At 42.9% G+C, this 23730-nt stretch overlaps 1 protein-coding gene across 3 annotated transcripts in view; it reads left to right on the top strand.

Annotated features, from left to right (window-relative positions):
* The window catches only part of card14 (caspase recruitment domain family, member 14), a 51683-nt gene that overhangs the window by 20214 nt on the left and 7739 nt on the right, over window positions 1–23730 (top strand). For 2 of the 3 annotated variants that reach the window (XM_084128058.1, XM_084128057.1), the window contains exons 14-19: window positions 9407–9533; window positions 15031–15268; window positions 15908–15971; window positions 16615–16729; window positions 17344–17508; window positions 22787–22905. In XM_084128058.1, coding sequence (XP_083984184.1) covers window positions 9407–9533; window positions 15031–15268; window positions 15908–15971; window positions 16615–16729; window positions 17344–17508; window positions 22787–22905 — 828 coding nt within the window. Of the gene's footprint in view, window positions 1–9406; window positions 9534–15030; window positions 15269–15907; window positions 15972–16614; window positions 16730–17343; window positions 17509–22102; window positions 22286–22786; window positions 22906–23730 lie in introns of all 3 variants that reach the window. The other variant, XR_014608178.1, reaches the window with a different exon arrangement.

The raw sequence follows: 23730 nt of genomic DNA, 5'->3' as shown, positions 1-23730 counted from the left end.
TCTCTTTCTTGCAAACGTATGGATTCTAAAGATTTGGATTATATCAAGTATAATAAAATTGATGTATTTTGTGAATTTATGTTGGGTTTTGGTGTATTATTGTTCTATTGGAGAAAACGCATTTTGTGTCTCACTGTAAATAAACTAAATATTAAAATGGTTAAACGATTAAATAAGGTATTTTTAAGTTTTTAAAGTGTATTCTTGTTTAACTGCATGTAGGCTAATCGTGTTTGTGCTGTTAATACGTAAACATTTTACATTTTAGTGCTGTAAATACGTCAGTATTATACGTTTCTGTGTGTATAAAACGTAAGTAAATGTACGTATGGTAGAATTACACTTTACGTAAAAATACACACGTATTCTCATGAGATCACGTTGAACATTCTCAGTAAGTAAAGTGAAACTGTAGCTACTGTAAAAGGAAGCCTTTTTATTTCCATGTAATTACTGGGATCTTACCCAATAATCTGTAATAGCTACAGTAGCTATTACAGATTATTGGGTAAGATCCCAGTAATACCATGGAAATAAACAAGGCTTCATTTTACAGTACAGTTTCACTTTACTTACTGAGTAAATTGTCATGTTTTCTTTGGTAACGTTGCAGGACATACGAGGTAAAAAATTGTGACTATATGGAAAAGGGAATGATCAAGTTATATGGTACAATTCCGGTAATACCATGGAAATAAACAAGGCTTCATTTTACAGTACAGTTGCACTTACTGAGTAAATTGTCGTGTTCTCTTACGTGAGGTTCTCTCGTATTGCGTAAGTTGCTTACGCTACGGGAAAGTCTTCTTTCTTCGAGATCTGAAGCCAAAAAATTATCCTTAATTTTGTATTCATTGTCAACGCAGTGCGGTGTGCGCTACTGCGCCGCTCACAAGGGATGGCAGAAGTGGACGGTCTCGGAGCGAGCTTCCTCTCCCTTTGTTCGAGCCGCGCTACTGCGCCGCTCACAAGGGATGGCAGAAGCGGACGGTCCTGGAGCTCTCTTTACGTTACAAGAAAGCTACTCCGTCCTCGCGCGTCACTCACCGGCGAAAGGAGAACAGAGTGTTTTCGTCCCGCCCTGGCCGGACCTACCTCCATACCTCACACATTTCTCAGTCCCCTCTTGAGTTCAGGCGACTGGAATTGTTCATATTGCAGTATACGAGCCTGTTATAAATACACGCACGTCTGCAAGCAAACGCCGTCGCAAGACATGACGCTCTTATATGCTCGCTCTAACCGAAAGCTGATGTATTCTCCCCTGTGGCTCAGTGGCAGAATCTTAGGCTTTTGCGCCAGGGATCCGGGTTCGATCCCGGCTCTCGCGGCAGATAAAAATGTATGCTGTTCGCTTCTCCAAGCTCGCGGCAAGCTTTTCTTATTTACAGAAAGCGAACTCGCTCTCCCCCTTGTTGGGCCGCGCAGATTGCGCCGTTCACAAGGGATGACAGAGCGGACGGTCACGAGCAACGTTCAGTAGTGATGGGCGATACTGCAAATTTCGGCATCGATCCGATACCAAGTAAATACAGGGCCAGTATCGCCGATATCGATACCGATACCAATACTTTTTTATTTTAAAAGCATGCACTTGAACTTGTATGCACTTTCCTGTGCTAGAGCAGTGTGTCATGATTTATGAGGTGAATGCATCATTAATATGCTAAATCTGAATACGTTTTCATGACTACTAGGCCTAAATATTTTGTGATTTGTGCTGTCAACTCGACTGTAATTAGTCAGTGACTTTTACAAAACTACCCTAATTATAGTATTAGCCTACTAGTACTAGCCTACTGTTCAAAAGTTTGGGGCCTGTAACATTTTTAATTCTCTTCTGCATTAATTTGATCAAAAATACAGTAAAAACTGTAATATTACAATTTAACATGGGCTATCTGTTTTCTATGCCATAGTAAACTGTAATTTATTCATGTGATCAAAGCTGAATTTTCGGCATCATTACTCCAGTCATGATGAGAATTAATTTTAATATGCTGATTTGCTGCTCAGGAAACATTTCTTATTATTATCAATGTTGAAAACAGTTTCATATTTTTGTGGAAACCATGATACATTTATGCAGAATTATTTGATGAACAAAGTTCAAAGAACAGCATTTATGAAGTAGATTTTTTTTTAACAGTGTAAAAACCCTTGACTGTCACTTTTGATTAATTTAATGCATCGATCCTTGTTGAATAAAAATATTAATTTCAGTAAACAAATTTTACTGACGTCAACATTTTGAACTGTTATGTACCCCTACACTTTTGGTTTGTTTATTGCGAAATAACTCCCGATCACGCTCTCTGTGATTGATTGGTTTCGTCTTGTATCCAGATGACTAGGAGAAAAAGTTCTATCCTACACAATTATCCGCTAACATTCGCTTATTTTTCAACTTAGAAACTTATTTTACTAACTAAATTGCGTGCTAAATTAATAAAAAACATTACTGGTAAAAAAACACACATTTGGATCGATATTTTTATGTGAGGATCGATCCTTTTCGATACCACGTCAGTATCGAAGTATCGATACTTCAGGATCGATCCGCCCATCACTAACGTTCAGCGCGCGCGCCTCACTCACCGGCGAAAAGAGGAGAGAGAGTGTTTTCGTCCCGCTGTGGCCGGACAAACCGCCAATTCTCACACATTTCTCAGTCCGCTCTTAAGTTCAGGCGGCTGGAAATATTACTATTGCAGTAAACGAGCCTGTTTTTATTACACGCACGCCTGCAAACAAACTTGAGGTCGCTCACTTATATGCTCGCGCTAACCGAAAGCTATTGTGTTCTCCTCTGTGGTACAGTGGCAGAATTATAGGCTTTCGCACTAGAGACCTGTGTTCGATCCCGGCTCTCGCAACAGATAAAATTTATGCTGTTCGCTTCTCCGAGCTCGCGGCCAGCTTTTCTTACATACAGAAAGTGAACCCGCCTCTCGCACCCCTCCTACTCATGGTGCTCGATTATTATTGAGCCTCTATACACGAGGGAAAAAAAGACGGTTAAGTCCCGCTGCGGTTGGACCACTGTCAAAGCTTCACGCTCTGTCAGTCCCCATTGCCATGGCTACTGCAGATGTTTACCTCGCAGCCAACGAGCCGGTATATCTACCCGCTCGCCTGCACGCAACCACCGTTCTCACGGCGACCCAGAGAAATCTCAAATGAGCATAATGTCTGGTTGCACGGCTCACGCTGTATGTGTTTCAAATGCAGTGAATGTGCCCACGTTTCCGTGTTCACCCCTGCACACAAGCACTATAAATCCCGTGTCTCTCACAGAGCCCACTCTCATAAAGCAGGCAGAAGCCGCTCTAGTGTTAAATGTAGGTCACGTGTCCACCTCCCCGTGCCCACACCTACTCACTGCCCGCTCTGTCACACGGCCTCTCACGACCAGTCATGTTTTAAATGTAAGTCCTGTGCCCGCCCTCGAGCGCTCACACATACTAACAAACATTTCGCCCCGACGCCGCCCTCGCGCGTCGCGCCTCACACTGTATGTTCCCCGTCCAAAGCCACTGGGATACTGTGTGTAAAACGGCCAGCTATCGCTGCATGCGAGCTGCCGTATCTAAGCACCAAGAGCACGCGCGCTGCGCCCGCGCCTCCGTTTCGAGCTCTCGAGCCCGCGACGCGCGGCAATCAGAGCTCGGAGGCCATTCTGCCCCTGGCTGCACACGCGAAAGCGTGGGAAGCTATTCCAGGCGCGTCAGAATGGGTGCTAAGCACAGTAAAACAGGGCTATACTCTGCAGTTCGCTCGCCGCCGTACCGAGACCAGAGTGAATGGGGAAGTAGCACATCTACTTCGAGCAGAAATAGCTACACTTCTGTGCAAAGGGGCTATAGAACCGGTTTTCCCCTTCTATGAGCGAGTCGGGCTTTTACAGCCGTTATTTCCTCGTTCCCAAGAAGGACGGAGCTCTCAGACCAATTTTGGATCTGAGACGTTTGAACAAAACTCTTATGAGAAGACCGTTCAAAATGCTCACAACCAGGCAAATTCTCGCGCAAATTCGCCCGAGGGACTGGTTTATATCTCTCGATCTAAAAGACGCGTACTTTCAGATCCAGATAATACCCCGTCACAGGCCATTCTTGAGATTCACCTTCGACGGTCAGGTATATCAGTACACCGTCCTGCCTTTCGGCCTGTCGCTGGCACCCCGTACATTTACGAAGTGCATGGACACGGCTCTCGCTCCCCTGAGGGGTCGGGGAATGCGAATTCTGAACTACTTGGACGATTGGCTAATTCTAGCGCAGTCAGAGGCTGAACTCATCGCCCACAGAACAGTGCTTCTAAGCCACCTGGACAGCCTGGGGCTCACGGTCAACTGGACCAAGAGCTCATTAGTGCCCAGTCAATCAGCCTCTTTTCTGGGTTTGGATCTGGACACTGTGGCAATGACGGCCCGCCTGTCGACACAGCGCGCGCGCTGCATTCGACGCCTGGCCGCGTCTTTCCAGCCGGGCAGCACCGCACCTCTCAAGACATTTCAGAGGATGCTGGGTTGTATGGCTTCAGCTGCAGCAGTGCTTCAGCTGGGTCTGTTACGTATGCGCCCGCTACAACGCTGGCTGAATGCCCGAGTGCCTCACAGAGCCTGGGCTTCCGGCGGCATTCGAATCAGAGTGACTCAGAGCTGCGTTTCAGCACTGAAGCCCTGGTTAGCGGCCGACTGGTACCAGCGGGGAGTGACAATGGGAGCCATCTCGCACCGCAAAGTTATCTCGACGGACGCTTCCACCTCAGGTTGGGGCGCTCTTTTCGAGGGCAAACCGGTCTTTGGCCTGTGGTCAGACCAGGAGAAATGCCTCCACATAAACTGTTTGGAGATGATAGCGGTCGAGAACGCGCTCAAGCGCTTCCTCCCATTTATACAGGATCACCATGTGCTAGTCCGCCCGGACAACATGTCAGTGGTATCCTATGTGAACCGACAGGGCGGCGTCAGATCCAGAAACCTGTGCAAGCTGACAGAACGCCTTCTCGTGTGGGCTCACTGCTCGTTGCGCTCGCTGAGAGCCGCGCACGTGCCGGGCCACCTGAATGTCGGTCCAGACAGACTGTCCAGAGACATCATTCCCCCGGGAGAATGGTCCCTGCACCCCCAGACAGTCCAGTTTCTCTGGCGCCTATTCGGCAGAGCGGAGGTCGATCTCTTTGCGTCAAGAGACAACGCTCACTGCCCGAAATTTTTCTCGAAAAGCGAGGATGCGCTGTCCCAGACATGGCCCAGCCTCCCGCTGTATGCTTTTCCCCCGATCAGTCCAGTTTCTCTGGCGCCTATTCGGCAGAGCGGAGGTCGATCTCTTTGCGTCAAGAGACAACGCTCACGGCCTGAAATTTTTCTCGAAAAGCGAGGATGCGCTGTCCCAGACATGGCCCAGCCTCCCGCTGTACGCTTTTCCCCCGATCTCCCTGTTACCACAGGTCATTGCGAGGATCAGGGAAACGCACCACCCAGTGCTTCTTATAGCCCCGCGTTGGGAGAACCAAACCTGTTACCCAGAGCTGGTGAGGCTGTCGCACTCATCCCCATGGCCGATCCCCGTGAGAAAGGATCTCCTCTCTCAAGCCGGTGGATCGATCTGGCATCCCCATCCAGAACGATGGTCTCTGCATGCATGGGTAATCAACGGATACCCGTTGACCTGCCAGAATGGGTCGTGAACACGATCACGCAGTCTAGAGCCCCCTCCACGAGACGGCTCTACGCGTCTAAGTGGTCGGTGTTTTCTAAATGGTGCGCTACTAAGAGCTTAGATCCACGTGCATGTGGGGTCCCACGGGTGCTCTCCTTCCTACAAGAGCTGTTGGACAAGGGCAGGTCCCCTTCCACGCTCAAAGTGTATGTGCCTATTGCAGCGTTCGCTGAGACGACGCGCGGCCAGACATTAGGAAGGAACGAGCTTATTATCCGCTTCCTCAGAGGAGCCAGACGGATGAATCCCCCGCGGCCCCCCTCGGTTCCTATTTGGGATCTGTCCTTGGTCCTGGAGGCCCTGAAGGCTTTTCCCTTTGAACCGCTTGAATCTGTGGATTTAAAGTACCTGTCGCTCAAAACCGTTTTTCTGATAGCTCTGTCTTCAGTAAAACGCGTGGGGGATTTGCACGCGCTATCTGTTAGCCCTGCATGTCTTGAGTTCGGACCGAACGACTTGAAAGTCATTCTCAGACCGAGACACGGTTACATCCCCAAAGCGATTGGAACCCCTTTTAGGGCACAAATTATTTCCCTCTCGGCTCTGCCAGCATCTGATAATGGGGACAGTGATAACCTCCTATGCCCTGTCAGGGCGGTGAGAGTTTACATCACGCGCTCCGCCGCTTTCAGGCGTTCCGAGCAGCTCTTTGTTTCCTTCGGCGGGCGCACCAAGGGTCTCGCCGCCTCGAAACAGAATCTGTCCAGGTGGATAGTGGACGCGATTGCAGCAGCTTATGCCTCCAAACACCTGCAGTGCCCTCTGGGTATCAGAGCCCACTCTACTAGAAGCATGGCCTCTTCATGGGCATGGTCCAGTGGAATTTCTATCCACGATATTTGTATGGCGGCGGGCTGGGCCTCCCCATCGACATTCGTGAGGTTTTATAACCTGGAAGTTCCCGCCTTACAGGCTAAATTGCTGTCAGTATAAGTGACATGTATGCTCTGCCCAGTCGCTCATGTGCAGACTACGTTCGCATGCTGACGATATTTCTGGCATGTTACTTAGGGTGAAGTGTTTTATACTCAGACCGGCTGGTCCGCTCTGTTTCTCATTCCCCGTTACGCGCTGTTTACCGGTGCTGGCCCGCGCTGCTGGCCGCCCGTCTTCCACTCTGCTGCGCGGGGGGTTATTCTCTTCGTAAAAGACCGATGATGTCGCTCTTTTCTTCCCCTAATGTGTGCTTATGTACTGTGTGGGCTCGCGCTGCCGGCCCCACTGTTTTGCACTGATATATACTTATAGACCGGCGGCGCTGCTCTATTTTATACACTGAGTGAAGTGCTTTGTACTGTGTTGGCCCGTCTCTCCGACCGGCCACCTGTTCCAGCAGAATGTTTTCCCCGGTCTCCCTGGGTTTCAAGTGCTGGATGCTCGGCGCGCACGGCGTTGACAATGGGTTCCCGTAGCGTAAGCAACTTACGCAATACGAGAGAACCTCTCGTAAGAGAACGTACTCGGTTACCTAATGTAACCTCGGTTCTCTCTAGAAGAGGGAACGAGTATTGCGTAACCTGCCGTGTCGCGCCACGAGCTTTTGCGCTTCAGACTACGAAAACCAGATATTCAGCCTGTGAGCCTTCGTTATATACACTCTGGCCACACCCATCTTGACGGTTAGAAGGGTGTGGAGGGCGCGTAGCGCCCTCATTGGAGGCCACGTTTCACGAGGCTCACTGATAGGCTTAAGCAGTTGCCGCCGAGCAGCCAATGAGCACGCTTATACAGCCTGCCTTGGTCTGCCGGCTGCCGCACTGCGTTGACAATGAATACAAAATTAAGGATAATTTTTTGGCTTCAGATCTCGAAGAAAGAAGACTTTCCCGTAGCGTAAGCAACTTACACAATACTCGTTCCCTCTTCTAGAGAGAACCGAGGTTACATTAGGTAACCGAGTACGTTTTCCTTGGTAACGTTGCAGGACATACGAGGTAAAAAAAAAGTGACTATATGGAAAAGGGAATGATCAGGTTATATGGTACAATTCCGGTAATACCATGGAAATAAACAAGGCTTCATTTTACAGTACAGTTGCACTTTACTTACTGAGTAAATTGTAAAAACATCTGCAAGAACATACCCAGTATTTAAGATGTGCCATGACATTAGGGAAAACTGTTCCTGCGGGGTAGTTACCAGGTAAGTGTAAGGTAAACTATTTGATAAACCCTCTATAAATGGGTGTAGCAATGAACAACAACTATGTAAGACAAGGTAATTTATTGGAAACTACCGTCTTAATTTCAAGATAGTAATAAATAAACATGGACTGTTACCAACATAACCCTAGGATAACTACACATCTAACTTGAATTGATGGGTAATACTGAAGGTGTTTCTAAAAATTGGCTGCCTACATTCTGAGGACGTACACAATTAAATATGAGTTATTACCAACCTAAACAGGTAACAAGTACACAGTAGGCTACTTTGTTGAGTTGATATTTAACAGTGGTGTTTTTTTCCCTGGTAGTTTCTCTGTAATTGCATACTAATCACCTTAAGTAATTACACACTAAAATACTATAATTTACCATATGCTTACCAGGTAAAAACTCAGTAATTAGTTTGTAGTTTCTCTGCATTTACATACTTGTTACCTGTGGTAATTACCAATAACCAACTATAACTTACCATATATTAACCCGGTAAATACCTAGTAATTAGGGGACTGTAAAAGGAAGGGTTACCGCCAAATCCTTAACAGACAAGGCTTAATCTAAGGGTAGGTGGGGAGTGGGAACCAGTCTAACTTGATAGTGAAGTAATTTACTCTGAAAAACAAAGTGGAAGGAGACACGAAGAGAATTCAGTTATGAAAGCAGTGGCAGGTCTCTCCTGATTCTTTCAAAGATAAGATGCCCTGACAAATAACAGAAACCTGTAAGGAAAGATACCACACACACACACAAACACACACACACACACACACACACACATATATATATATATATATATAGTCAAGTCAAGTCACCTTCATTTATATAACGCTTTTAACAATATAGATTGTTTCAAAGCAGCTTTACAGTGATAATAGGAAATTACAGTAACAGGGATTGTTTTGGCTTTATTGCAGCTCTAGAATAAAGTTATTGTCCAGCTAAAGTTAGTTTTGATTGATTGATTCACTTCCGTTGCAAAGATTAGTTATTAGTTATTATTAGTTATTAACTTAGGGGCCGCTAACACGACACCTTTCTAACAGAAAACACTCAACACGCTCAACAGTGCCTGGTGGCTCGAGAAAGCAAACCCTGAAATAGATTCCAAGGTGCAAGCCTTGAAAAATCTTGAAAATAAGGTTATCTCTGCACAAACCTCAAAAACCCAAACCCGCAAAAACGAGAGAGACTAGTTGACACTTCAGGACTGCGTTGTCGTCGTGTCCAAGTGCAGGTCCTTCATCAGATCTGGATACGGCCTGAATCCGGCAGACTGCGGTAAACCTTGGGATAAACAGAGAGACTAATATTAGCGTACACACCATTCTTCTTATGATGTAATGAGTACATCAGGATCTATGCAGCCTAACATTGAATTATAGAAGTCTATAATGTGTTATGTGTATAATGTGTTATGTGTAACTATACATATATATCCCTGGAGCGATATTCAGGTTTTTTAGCTGCAGTTAAATTGAGTGGGAACTAATCAAAACCAAAATTTGGTATTTATAGCTGAAGTGTGAGCAGGAGCAGAGAACTGTACAAATGGTTCTGGAAGACACGACTATGGAGGAGGCCCTGTGGGCCCTGGGGCAGGTCCAGGGACCATGCCACATTACACTGAGACCCAGCCAAGATGGTAAGGGCAAATAATCACAATCGCAGAATCATACATGCTGGTGAATGTGATTTCACAAAATACATGTTCCTGGATCAACATCTTTGTTGATCCTGGAACAACATTCCAATCAACCAATCAGATTTGAGGGACAAGTTTATGTCAAGTTTAGGTTTACAACCAGGGTTAGGTTCTTCTACATCAGTGTTATTCTTCTATCATTTCCCTCTGATTTTAGGGAAAAGTAATGGATAGGGTTAGGTTCATGGGTAGAGATAGGGGTAGGACAAAATTTTCAGACTGGAATGTTGCTCCAGGATCAACAAAATATGTTGATACAGGAACACGTCTTACTTGGCAAAATCATGGTGACAGATACATGCTATATATTAAATTATTTATTTTAAAGCAATCACTTGTGTGCTATAGAGAAAATTAGAGTATATGGCGCTGGCAATGGTAATTCATAGGTTTGATTCACAGGGAATGCATGAACTGATGAAATGTATACTTTGGATGCAAAGTCACTTTGGATAAAATGTCTGCAAAATTCAAACCTGTATATACACATGAATGTACTTTATATTAATATTTTTATCTTGGTAAACTTTTACTTCTCTTCATTCCAAAGCATAATAGCATACTTTTTACTCCACTACATTTCATAAAAACGTATTGTTCCTCGTTATTTCGAACTGAATAAATGCATTGCACAGGTCAGGCCACAGCGTGTCTGCATATTAGGCCTATGTCCATTCTGCAGGCATACCAGGCTGACCTGATAAGAGACCTTGTTGAGGGTGAGGGTGTGAGCCCAGACGCAATAATAGAGCTGTGCTCTCCGAGCCACCAAGGAGACTGTCACACTTTCATTGTGTTTGGTTTTCATTTTCAAGGACTCTTAGTTTGCTTATGGTTTCCTGTTTCCTTTGTCCTCATTTTCCCACCACTAGTTTATCACCATGGTTATTGATTTAATGATCACACCTGTTTGTATTCTGTTCATTATCACTGTGTATCTAAGTCCCTTATTTTGGTTAATTCAGTTGTCTGGTGTTGTTTGTGCACAGCACTCTGTTTCGTAGACTCTCGCTTTTGTTTGTACCTGTTTGGATTTAGTTTAATAAATTTAACTAATTTTTGATTCTGGATCATCTTCATCTTCATCTTCATTGTAATCTAAACGTTACAGAGACGGCCAAGTCAGTCGGCCGGTCTATGGCAGCCCAGGTGGCTACGTAGAAACATCTATGGCTAAACTTGTCTGGTATAAAAGAGAAAGATAAGAGTTTTTTCATGGACGCTCCAATTGCCCCTCCTGGCCTCTTGGGTGACAATGTCACCTCAGTCGTCAAGAGGTTTCAGGAGAAAAAAAAAGGCTGCGGCATTCCAGAGATATCTGGCTCTTGGCTGAGATCTTCTAGGGGTAAGACAGATAAAAAGTATACTTTGTCTCTAAAAAGACAATATATCTAAGATATATTATCTCTAAGAAGACTTTGGTGAAAAGGTTCTGATGCTAGTGGTGTCAGGCCTCTGAGGGAAGACATAATTACACCTCATTTTACTTTGGCCATCTCCTTTCTGTGCCCTCAGGAGACCATTCTGCCAACCCCGCCACCTCAGTAGCTTTGGGGGCGCAGAGGTCTCCAGCAAGCCCATATCTCAGTGTCTGCCCGAGGATGTTTTGTGGCACTGGGATGATTGCTCCCTCTAAAGAGGTTCCCACAGCAGTCAGTTTGGTCATTCCCTGCCAAATCGTATCTTCAGGGCGCTGAATTTGCTGCTCAAGTTACACCAGAGACTTCTCTTCTCTTCTCTCTCTAGATCTCAATGGGCCCTGCACACCCTAGAAAAAGGTTACAAAATTCAGTTTGGGTCTTGCCCTCCCAGGTTCAATGGGGTCCTGTCCACAGTGGTATGACCCGAACAAGCCCTGGTTATGGAACAGGAGGTAAAAGCTCTGTTGGGGAAGGAGGCCATAGAACATGTTCCTCCTCCCGACAGAGTTCGGGTTTTACAACCGGTATTTTATTGCTCCAAAAAAGAATGGGGGTTTGCATCTGATTTTAGATCTACGCCAACCAAATCCTTCTGTGAAAAGCAAATCGTGTCACAAATCAGGTCAGAGGACTGGTTTGTCATAATAGATCTCAAGGACGCATACTTCCATTTATCCATCGTTCAACAGCACAGGAAGCTTCTGAGGTTTGTTTTCGGGGACGGAGAGTACCAATATCAAGTTTTTCCTTTTAGCCTAGCCTTGTCACTCCACACTGTCACGAATGCGTGGATGCAGCACTGGCTCTTTTGCGACTCCAGGGCATTTGTATGCTGAACTACATAGACGACTGGTTGATCTTAGCTCCGTCGGAACAGCTTACAGCTGGGTGCCAAAACTAGGGAGCAGACATCCTGTTGAGGCAGGGGCTGAGGCCTGGGGAATGGAAACTCCACCCTGAGGTGGGTGAGTTCCTATGTCTAGTCAAGTCAAGTCACCTTTATTTATATAGCGCTTTTTACAATTCTGATTGTTTCAAAGCAGCTTTACAGAGATAACAGGAAAATAATGCAACAAAGTTTGTTTCTAGAAGAAAATAGCGTCACAGTCCAGCTAACTGTAAGTAAGTTCAGTGATGGTTCATTTTTGTTGTAAAAAAGTTATTAATTTAGTTCATTTATATATATAATAATTTGTTATATTTATATAGCGCTTTTCTGGGTACTCAAAGCACTTTACATGGAAGGGGGAATCTCAACCACCTCAACCACCACCAATGTGCAGCATCCACCTGGATGATGCGACGGCAGCCATACTGCGCCAGAACGCCCACCACACACCAGCTTATTGGTGGAGAGGAGACAGGGTGATGAAGCCAATCAGTATATGGGGATGATTAGGAGGCCATGATGGATAGAGGCCAATGGGCAAATTTGGCCAGGATGCCGGGGTTACACCCCTACTCTTTTTCGAAGGACATCCTGGGATTTTTAATGACCACAGAGAGTCCCACACAGACCACAGGGTGAGCACCCCCTACTGGCCTCACTAACACCTCTTCCAGCAGCAACCTGGTTTTCTCAGGAGGTCTCCCATCCAGGTACTAACCAGGCTCAACCCTGCTTAGCTTCAGTGGGCAACCAGTCTTGGGCTACAGGGTGATATGGCCACTCTGGAGAAAACCGTGATGTCATTGTCCAGCTCAGTTCAGTTCTCATTTAATGGTGTCAATGCAGGTAGATCAATAATATTGTTGAATATTAAATTAAATGTCCCCAACTAAGCAAGACAAAAGCCAAAGGCGACAAAGGGGGAAAAAGGCGACAAAGGCGAAAAAGGTGACAGTGGCAAGGAACCAAAACTCCATCAGGTGACAGAATGGAGAAAAAAAACCTTGGGAGAAGCCAGGCTCAGTTGGGGGGCCAGTTCTCCTCTGGTCAACGAATGAACAGTGTATGATTATGATTCAGGCAGCATTAGGTCAGAAGTCAGATTGGATTGGAACATTCATAACATTATCCAGTTCCATCTGGTTGAAGATCAGAGTCTATGGTATGGAGACGAGTCTATTGAGGAGGTTCCAGCGAAGTTTCTGATGCTAAAAACTTTATTTCTCCTTGCTATTATGTCTCTCAAAAGAATAGGATACTACAAGCCCTATCGGTTTCCCCTTTGTGTCTGTAATATGCACAAGGTACGGTGAAAGCCTTTCTATACCCTACACCAGATTATGTACCTAATGTCCCCACTAATGTGGCAAGATCTATTGTTCTGCAGGCCTTTTGTCCTCCCCCCTTTTGAACTTCGGACCAGGAGAAAATATGAATGCATATATGCATAGAGCTGCTCTGTGGCACAAATCTGACCAGCTATTTGTTTTGGGTAATGATGAAATTCTGCATAACACCGGCCCTGCCCATAGCCCAGACGGATGGAGAATACTAGAGATAGTTATCAAATGTAGGGAGCAAGTACTTGCCAGAAAGAGCTGCAACTCTTTTAATGTGGCTGTAGGCCTCTTGAGAGCAACTTTTACATTGAAGGTGCAAAAGTTATTACTTTTTTCGTTGTTCATTTTTTACATCAGAAAAAAACTGCTGTTTTAAAGGGGTCATCAACTGCATTTTTTAATAATTTTATATTTTTTTTCCTGGGGTGCACTTATAATGTTAGTGTGATTTTTACATAAAAAAATGGTCATAGTTAAAAAATAAAAGGCATTTTTCCTACCCTGATTTTAGCCCTATGATTTGAATGCTCTGCCTGAAAGGGTGTGTCTGCTGTGTGATTTCAGTGTAAATGCCCTCTGCTACGATTGGCTAACATCTTTGCAAATGAAATAGCTAAGTATTACATGTGGAACCCTCTTGTAAACTTTTACCACATTTTTACTATTACAGCTGCCAAGGTTAACTAATCGTGAAAAGTGTTGATTATAGCACTATATTTAGATCTATAGCATTATATTTAGATTGTGCCATGAAAGGTTGCAATAATGAGCATTGTAGCCCATGTATCACAGACATGTTGAGCGCATTAATGTAGTGATCTTGTCATTGTTACTCGATTTCTCTTCTCTCGCGAATGCTTTAATCATAACTAACAGTGCAAACACGATGTAAATAAGAGATTTGTCATTGATTATAAGGGTATTTTTGGTGAGAGTCCAGAACTCAGTTATTGATAAACTCGGGCTGTTTGTTTGACAACTCCAGCGATTGTATAGGGAGCGTTCTTTTATCGCTTTCTATATATAATTTAATCACAGTTTAAATAACAGATTATTTTCATCCTACTAAGAGAAACAATGTGAAGTTAACCGTTTAGTCACTGGTTTGATTTACTGACACATTGACAAAGAACATCTGACTGTAGTTACATGAATCATTACATATCTGAAATCAGTGGTCAGAGATCAGGCATTAGAATTAACACAGTTACTTGCGTGTTGTGGCGTTACTGTTGAGTCCATATCGTAAAAGTCTGCAAAGCTTGTGCCAAAATTGCAACTGATTTACCAAAGAATCCACAGTGAAATGTACCGAATACAAATAAATAATGCTCAACTGAGACTTTTACTTTGTTGAAAATAAATAACTACATCCCTAGCATTAGGATCCTTTGGAAGTTGCAATGAAGTTGGTGTTGATTTTCTCCTGCAGAGGCGACATCATAAATAAGCACATTCTATAATGAGCCGTTCTCTGGTCTTGGTTACAATAAAAAGCTGTTTTTGGACTAAAAAGTAAGTTTTCAGTTCTGAAACTTACAGGATATTCATATAGTATGATGACCTCTTATATGTCAAATGCTCAAGGAAAATTTGATTTCTCAATTCATGACCTCTTTAACAGGTGTGTGTAGACTTCCACTGTGTGTGTTCATTAATTGAACCAAAATGATTTGATAATGTTTAACCTTGATTTGGGATGGCTTATTTAATGTAAATAGTCAAGATTGCTTGTTAAGGTCAGAGATGTACTAAACCAAAATAAAGATCTGCTGATTTTCTCCTAGCCTACGAGAACCTTCTACAGCAGCTAAAAAATGGAGAAGTGATGTCAGGTGATTCCTTCTATGTCCGTGTTAATATGACGTTGTCGGGCGATGTAGCAGGAACCCTGCCGGTCAAGTGTAATGACATTGTCCATGTTACAAACACTCACCATTCCAATGACGGCTTCTGGTGGGCCAGTCATGTGCACCCTTCTCACCTGGAAGACCTTCAGAGTGGGGCTCTGCCCAACTACTACAGGTAGTAAAATAATTTGTATTATTAGCAAAACTTACATCTTGGGAATTTTTTTTTACATTGTAAAATGTACCCAGTCAATGTACAATTTTCCTGCGTATAGCTCCTGGGATTCAGAAGAAAAGCACAAATTTTTCAATTATCATTGTGTGTAAAAATGTGAACCCATTAGACCTGTAGTTTCATCATCTATACTACCTTTTAAAAGTTTGTGGTCAGTTAATTTTTTTTTTTTGCTTTGCAAGAAATTAATACTTTCATTCAGCAAGTACACAATTTATCAAAAGTGACAGTAAAGAAATTTATAATGTTACAATGATTTCTATTTCAAATAAATGGTGTTTTTCATCAAATAATCTTGAAACAAGTAAAAGTATTACAGTTTCTACAATAATAGTAAGCAACTGTTTGCAACTGATAATAACAAGAAATGTTTTTGAGCACCAAAGCATATTCAAATGATTTCTGAAGGACCATGTGACACTGAGTAATGGCTGCTGAAAATTCAGCTTTGTCATCACAGGAATAAATTACATTTCAAAATATAATAATATTTTGCAGTTATTTTAAATTGTAATAATATTTCACAATATTACTACTTTACACACGGACACTCGCACATAATCTTTGTACATTTTTCAGAGCACAGAGGCTGTTAATCAGGGCTATAGAGGATATGACCTACCCTCGCAAAACTCACAGAAAGGTGAGAATCCATCAGTAAATTCACACAGTCCATATAGTCATTGCAGAAATTATTTTTCTCTGTTTCTTTAACTTTATGTTATTGTGATTTGTGTATATTAAGATTATACTAATAAAGCTCACATGCAATTTTGCTCAGTGTTTAAACAAATTACACATGAAGTTAATGGAATGCTGCACAATGCTTAACTGAACTATAAATTGATTGTCTTTGCTGCCCTTTTGACATGACGAATTAAAAGTTTAGTCATAATTCATGTCATAGGTTAGTCATAGTCCATGTTTCAGATGAATAATTCTTGTTTTTAGAAATTCTTGTCTAGATTTGTATCGCCATACTGTGGAATTACGGAAATGCTTGCCAAAATATTGAACTCTGGGTGTGATATGAAGATCTATGTTGAGTGAATAATAATGTGTAACTTATAACTCTGAAACTAGCCATAGACAGAAACCATTCAAACTAATTAAAGAAAAATGAGTCATGCATTCTTGCCATCAAGATTAAAGAGACAGACATGCACAAAATGATTGTAGACTTGCATTGTTAGATTCTGTCGAGATTTGTCATGAAAAAGCATTATTAGCACAGATTGGTAGAATATCTGTTACATTAGTCCTCAGTACTTGTTTTCTGTCCACAGGAGAGAACTGCAGCTAATGAGAAGCAGAGAGAGGTGAGGATCGTCAGCACCTGTCAACAGAGCAGAAACCCTCTGTGGGTCAGTGTGGAAGATGACAACAGCACATCACTGGACAGTTAGTACAAGACAAACTCATTCAGCTGTTTTGCTCATAACTAGGCATGGGAAACAAGACATTTCTGATTCTTAATAGTTCCATTAACAATTATTCTAGTACTTTTGAGGAGGAAATATTTGGAACAGTGAGATTCAATATTTCTTTCTTTTTTTAATTCAAACACTTCTTGCAAAAGGTTTTTACACTGTCGTCTTAATTACCTTTCATGGACATTTTGGAGGCTGCATAAATGCAACACTAAACAAACAATTTGGTAACATACTTCATTTATTTTAGAAAAATCCTACTGACTGATGACAACTACACATTGCCATATGTACAACTACTCAGTAACTACACTGATTTAAGTCTCACAAAGATTAGATTGTCATTCAGTTGCAGAAATATTTAATATGGAACCAGTTCTGAATAAAAACATATTAAACCTTATTCATAACATCCAGATTAAACTTCAATTACAATCTCTCTCTCTCTCTCTCTCTCTCTCTCTCTCTCTCTCTCTCACACTCTGTGAGTGTGTGTGTGTTAACTGTGAATCATTCAATTAATTATAAGCATCAGGCAAATTTTTTTTTTAATCTTAAGTGTCAAGTAAATCTGTCTCTTCATAGGTTATGGCTGTGTGCAGAGCAGATGTGTGACTCTGATGCCTTACACCCTGGTCACACCTCAGTTCCCTCCCATCTGTCGCCCAGTCCTCCTCCTTCCCACAATCTTTGGCCATGTCTTGCACAAACGGTTGGCAGAACAGGAAGGTTATCAGCTCTGTGAGCCAGGTAAAAAAAAATCACTTTATTTTCAAGCAAGAGGAAAAGAAAAGGGGGAAAAAATAGATAAAGATACCATAGAGAAAACTTTCCCATTACGGTGAGAAATTCAGGTTTGAGTCACAGTATCAACAGGTTTCCCTATTAGTCAGTCACGTTCGATGTTACGTCGGACTAAACTAAGGTATTGGGATCTCGCCTGAGAGCCCAATCACCTTCGAGTGGTAACAGAACAAGCCAATGCACATTGGCGAGTGAGATTTGCATCGCAAGCCACTCTTTGCTTCCGGGTATATAAGGCAGCCTGCAAACTCACACATTAAGCTTTTGCTTCAGAGCCGAGCAGGCATTGTTTCAGTCTGCTCTTCAGTCATCGTTCAGAGAGTCTATGGAACAAGAGGAAAGCTGTTCCTGTGTTGGTGTAATGCCGCATTTCAGCGGAGGTTACGGTTGCTGAGTGTTTTCACGGTTTAGTGCAGCGGCTATTCCTCTGGGCGCTTCAACATTTAAAGAGCAATTTCCCTAAAAGAGTAAACACGGGTGTGATGTTGGGTCTTTTTCAAGATGTCATTCCACCCATGTGTTTCTGGATGCAGTTGTTTCCTGGCCCCATCTGACAGCCACAATCTCTCATGTGTCTGAGCTGTAAGCATTCTGAGGAAGCATTCGTTGATGAGTCATGCACCCACTGCCGGCAGATGACCATTGCGATGTTGAGATCAAGACTGAGATACAGTGAAAAAGTTGGAGTCCCCTCTGTTATTCCCCGATCTGGTCTTTCTACACAGCAGAGAGCCACAGGGCTCGCAAAATTTCTAAATCGCTGGTAGCCCTTCGGGCAGGCACTCTTCAGATTTTGGTAGGCCAAAATAAATTTTACTAGCCCAAATAAAAAGACAATTTTTAATGTAGAAAATTGGTTAGTAGTCAAAACATCAATCAAAAACTTTTTCAAAACACAAATATCAACAATCGGATATAAAATAATCAAATTAGAATCATCAATACATGCATCTGGGTGGGGTTGCACCAGCCGTTCGTAAGTTCTTTCTTAAATTGGAACGTAAAGTCCACACTAGAGGCTTAGTAACTACTAGCTAGTTTGCAACTAACTCTGTACTTTATTCCATTGCACCATTTGTTCGTAAGGCAGAACGTAGTTAGTAGGTCGTAAGTTCTCTGTAAAGTAATGTGTAATCGCATAATATGACGTTTAGCCTCGATGATCCAATAGCAGCCTTCAAATACGTGAGCAAAAGTTGTGTTGAAATGCCGTGAATTTCAGTTTATCCTTCATTCTAACTTCTTTTGCCTCACGTTACTAATGGTCAAAATAAGTTTCCATTGAATACTATACTTGATCATGAATAACAAGTGTATATGTAAATAACATTCAGAAACTGAATTTGAAATGAAATTATTAAGGATCAATAAATAAATATTGATACAAAAAACATAAGAAATTAAGTTTATTGATTATGACTGATATTTGACATGCACAACATGGACCGATGCACACAGCGGCGTGCTGTTTAGGACGGGTTTGTGTTAAAGATAGCCGCTAACAAAGTAATTTTTTCACATAATGTTCTCTCTCTTAAAATGTAAGCGAATGTAAATGTCAGCATTATCATATATGTCTAAAGAATTGAAGTCTGTCAGGTAAAAGAAAAGCTTATTGATGCAGTTCAGTCTGTCTGATATTTTATTCCAACCATTACTTCTGATTGGAGGCTGCCATTGTTTTAAAGCACCATTGTTTTTAAAGCCTGACAACGCTAAAAGTGTTAATGTTCTGATGGAATAATTCACATATTGAAGTGTAGCAATAAATAATAATAATAATAATAATAATAATAATACCAGACTTTTTGAGGCAAGTAAATGGTGCTCTAATTATTTTATGCTCTTTATATAGCAGAATATATGATGGTTAAGTCACCTTTATTTATGTAGCGCTTTTTACAATACAGATTTTTTTTTTTTCAAAGCAGCTTTGCAGTGATATTGTGTTAGCACATGGATTCAAACATTCTGACACGCAAAATAAAGCATTCATGTGAAAGTGGAGCTTTCCCGGGCCGCTACAAACGTCAGGCTTGTGTGGAACCCTCCACTGTATTCCTAATGCTCACGGCTGGATGATTGGTTTCTCTGGGCAGGGCATGCTGAACAGCAGCATCCCGCTCTGGTCCCTTTGTTCCCGGAAGTGCATGAGGAGGTCACAAAGTGAATTTGCCCAGCAGTTCTCAGTAGTACAAAAGTACAAACACATCCTGCCCCGAGATCACAGTCCTTCTGGTGAGGACGCGATAGAGCCGGTCCCTCCAGCTGATATGAACTCAGGGTTTTACAGCCAATACTTCATTGTGCCCAAGAAAGGCAGTGGGTTATGACCGATCTTGGATCTGCGTGTCTTGAATCGGGCCCTTCACAAGCTTCCGTTCAAGATGCTGACACAGAAACGCTTACTAACGTGCGTTCATCACCATGATTGGTTTGCAGCAATTGACCTGAAGGACGTGTACTATCATGTCTCGATCCTACCTCGACACAGACCATTACTGCACTTTGCGTTCGAGGGATGGGCATAGCAGTACAAGGTCCTCCCCACTGGGCTGTCCCTGTCGCCCTGCGCCTTCACGAAGATAGCGATGGCTGCCCTTACCCCTTTGAAGGAAGTGGGCATTTGCAACCTCAACTATCTCGACGACTGGCAAGTTGCAAGATCAGTTATGCGAACAAAGGCACCTGGTGCTCAGGCAACTCTGCCTGGCATATCAACTGCCTCGAGTTGCTAGCAGTGCTGTAGTCCCTTGTGCCGGTTTCTGTGCTGATTTCTATGCAAGTATGTGTTTCCCCCAGTGAGCCTGCTCGCATAGACACTGTGCATGGTCAGGGAGGACGAGGAGCAGATCTTTATGGTGGACCTGGTTCCCAGAACTTATGCTCCTTGTGACAGCCCCTACCTGGTGAATCCGTGAGGAAGGACCTGCTTTCTCAGGGATGGGGCACCATATGGCACGCATATCAGACCTCTGGAACCTCCACGTGTGGTCTATGGATGGGACGCGGAGGACTCAAGTGGCCTACCTCCAGCGGTACTTGACACTATCACTTCAGCTAGAGCTCCCTCTAAGAGGCGTGCTTACACTTTGAAGTGGAGCCTCTTCGTTGATTGGTGTTCTTCCTGCAGGAAAGACCCCCTTAGATGCCCAATCAATGTCATGCTTTCTTTTCTGCAAGACGTGTTAGAGCGAAGGCTTTCTCCCTCCACTCTCCGCAGTTATATCCGCACATCACGACGCAATAGACGGTAAGTCTCTGGGGAAACACGACTTGGTTCCTGACTCATCAGGTTCCGGAGAGGCGCCAGGACGTTGAATCCTCCTCGGCCATGACTCATCCCCTGGTTTTACCTAACGACCCTACAGAGAGCACCCTGTGAGCCCTTGCAGTCAGAAGAGATTAAGATCTCTGTCTTTGAAGACAGGGCTCCTGACTGCGCTCAAATCCATTTTGAGGGTGGGGGACCTGAAGGCATTTTAAGTCAACAAAGCGTGCCTGGGATTCGGACCGGCCAGCTCTCAAGTCATCCTGGGACCCCGACCTGGTTATGTGCCCAAAGTTTCCACCACTCCTTTTAGGGACCAGGTGGTAAACTTGCAAGCGCTGCCCCCAGAGGAGGCAGACCCAGCCCTTGCGTTGCAATGTCCTGTTCGCGCCTTGCGTTTGTACGTGGACTGCACACAGAGCTTCAGAACCACAGAATAGCTCTTTGTCTGTTATGGAGGCCAGCAGAAGGAAAATGCTGTCTCCAAACAGAGGTTGGCCCAATGGATAGTGAATACATCGTCTTGGCATACCAATTGACTCGGAGTGTTGCTTCCTGCTGGGAGTTTGCACACGGCGCCTCTATAGCTGCAGGCTGGGCAGCACATTCACATTCAACACATTCACAAGATCTACAATCTCCGAGTGGAGGCGGTTTCTTCCCGTGTGTTAGGTACAAACAGATAATATGTGGGAATGCTGGCTCTGTGTCTCACTTGCTACGCCATTCTCCTCTGAGGATGGGACACAAGCACCTATCTGCTCCTCAGGTGTGTTCCCCGGCTGGTGAACCCTGGTAGAGTTCCTCCAGCATCCTCGGCAGTCAGTTGCGGCGGAGGCATCTAATGCCAGGTCTAGTACTTGTGTGTATGCCCGGTTGTTCAGCCCCTGTACTAGACTAGATGCCTATGTGTTGTGATTCCCCTCCTAGGTGATCCCATGTTTGCATTTTTCCACGGTAGGACCTCCCTGTTGCCAAGCCCGTGTCTTTCCCTTGGCAGAGTCCACTCTGCCATCTCTCTAACAGTATCGACTCCACCCCTGCACAAGGCGGGATATACCAGAGAGGTCTTCCATATGTAGCACTGTCCTAATGGTCATTCTATATGTGTAACTCCACATGTTACCTCCCTACGGGCAGGATGGGGTCTCTGTAGCGCTCATTTCCAGTTGGAATAGGCACGCTTTCACAGTGTTATCCAATAGTCTCTCTGTATAGGGTCAACAACATTCTCCATTCAAAGCCCTGTTCTTTCTTCCACCCCAACAGGTGCGGGGGACTATGTGGCTTACTCGGGGCACTGGAAGGGGCAGCAGTTGTGGCACTTTCCATAGGGATTACAATACATCAGTTCATTCTGACGTAACGTTGAACGTGACTGATGGGTGGAGCTACTATGCTACTATGCTACTATGGAAGCTTATTTTCGCCACTGAATAAAAAATAAAAAAGGTAATTGCAACTTTTTATCTCAAAATTCTGGCTTTTTTCTCTGAATTGTATGATATAAACTCACAATTGCGAGAAAAAAAAAAGTCACAATTGCAAGATGTAAGAAAAAGTGTCAGAATTATTTAGATACAAAGTGGCAATTATCTTTTAAACTGTTTTATTCCGTGGCGGAAACAAGCTTCCATAGGCTACACCTGGTGATGAGAAAAAACACTTACTTAAAAAGTACTTTACTTTAAAACTTTAAAGACAAATTATTATATAATTACTTATTATAATTATATAATTATAATAAGTTCTGGCATTAATGAAAATTAATACTGAGGTGATGTATATTGACCTATATGCCCATCTTTGTTTCTTTCTGTCCCGTGATATATGGCCATCTCTGTTTCTTTCTGTCTGACTTTAATTTCCCCTCTGTATAGTTTTATTTATCTGCTTTGTTCTCTGGCTGCTCCCTCCTTTCCTCACATCTGACATCCATCTCTTATATTTTAGAATTGCTGATGGCAAATGAGCATGCCGTAAAAATGCAGAAGGGGGAAATTCTTGAAGAATGTGACTCGAAAACACACCGTTGCTATACACTGCAGGGAGTGGAGAAGATCATGAAACGGGTGTGTCATAAAACATTGCTTTCATATTACTAACTGCCTGCTCAACAGGATTCAGAGCAATTTTATTTAGTAAATTCAAAAAAAATATGGAAGACTGGTTTTAATACAATAATACAATACAATAATAGGATTTACAATAATTAATCAGAAAGAGAAAGCCTACAAAAATGTTTTGCAAAAATTAAGGTCAGGGGTGAAACTTTATTTTGAGAACGATTAGACAGTCAGACAGACAAACATAGATAGACAGACAGACAGATAGACGTCATATGGCGTCAGACAGACATGATATGAATTAATATTCAATTCATTGTTGTAAAATGTTTGGTAACACTGTGAAGCCTGTATTTACATAATGCCTTATAAACAACCTTATAATATGTTGTATCATCTTATAAATAATCACAACAACAGGTACAATACAGTATATAATACTACTTACCTATTTGTGGTTAAATTATTATTAATGCATTATAATACACACATAATCCCTTATAAACAATCTTATGAAGTGTTGTATCATCTCATGAATAATCGTAACAACAGTAATAATACATACTTTTTTTGTGGTAACTATTAAGAATATGATGATTTATAACACAGAATGGACATACTTTTATCCACTTAAGTTATAATGGATTATATTTCCCATAGTTTCATATCTTTTACTTTCCAAATCTCATATCTTGACATTGTTTACTTAAGATCTGCTCAGTATCATACTACATTTTATGAAGTAGTCTTTTACTGCTTAAAGTAAAGTGACAAAAACAAAATCTTCTTTTAAACATCTAAAGCGCTTGTGGTCATAATATTTATAAGTGG

This window comes from Abramis brama, assembly GCF_963993115.1.
Source record: "Abramis brama genome assembly, chromosome: 11".
Taxonomy (NCBI): Eukaryota; Metazoa; Chordata; class Actinopteri; order Cypriniformes; family Leuciscidae; genus Abramis; species Abramis brama.
This window is presented reverse-complemented; position numbering and strand designations above follow the sequence as displayed.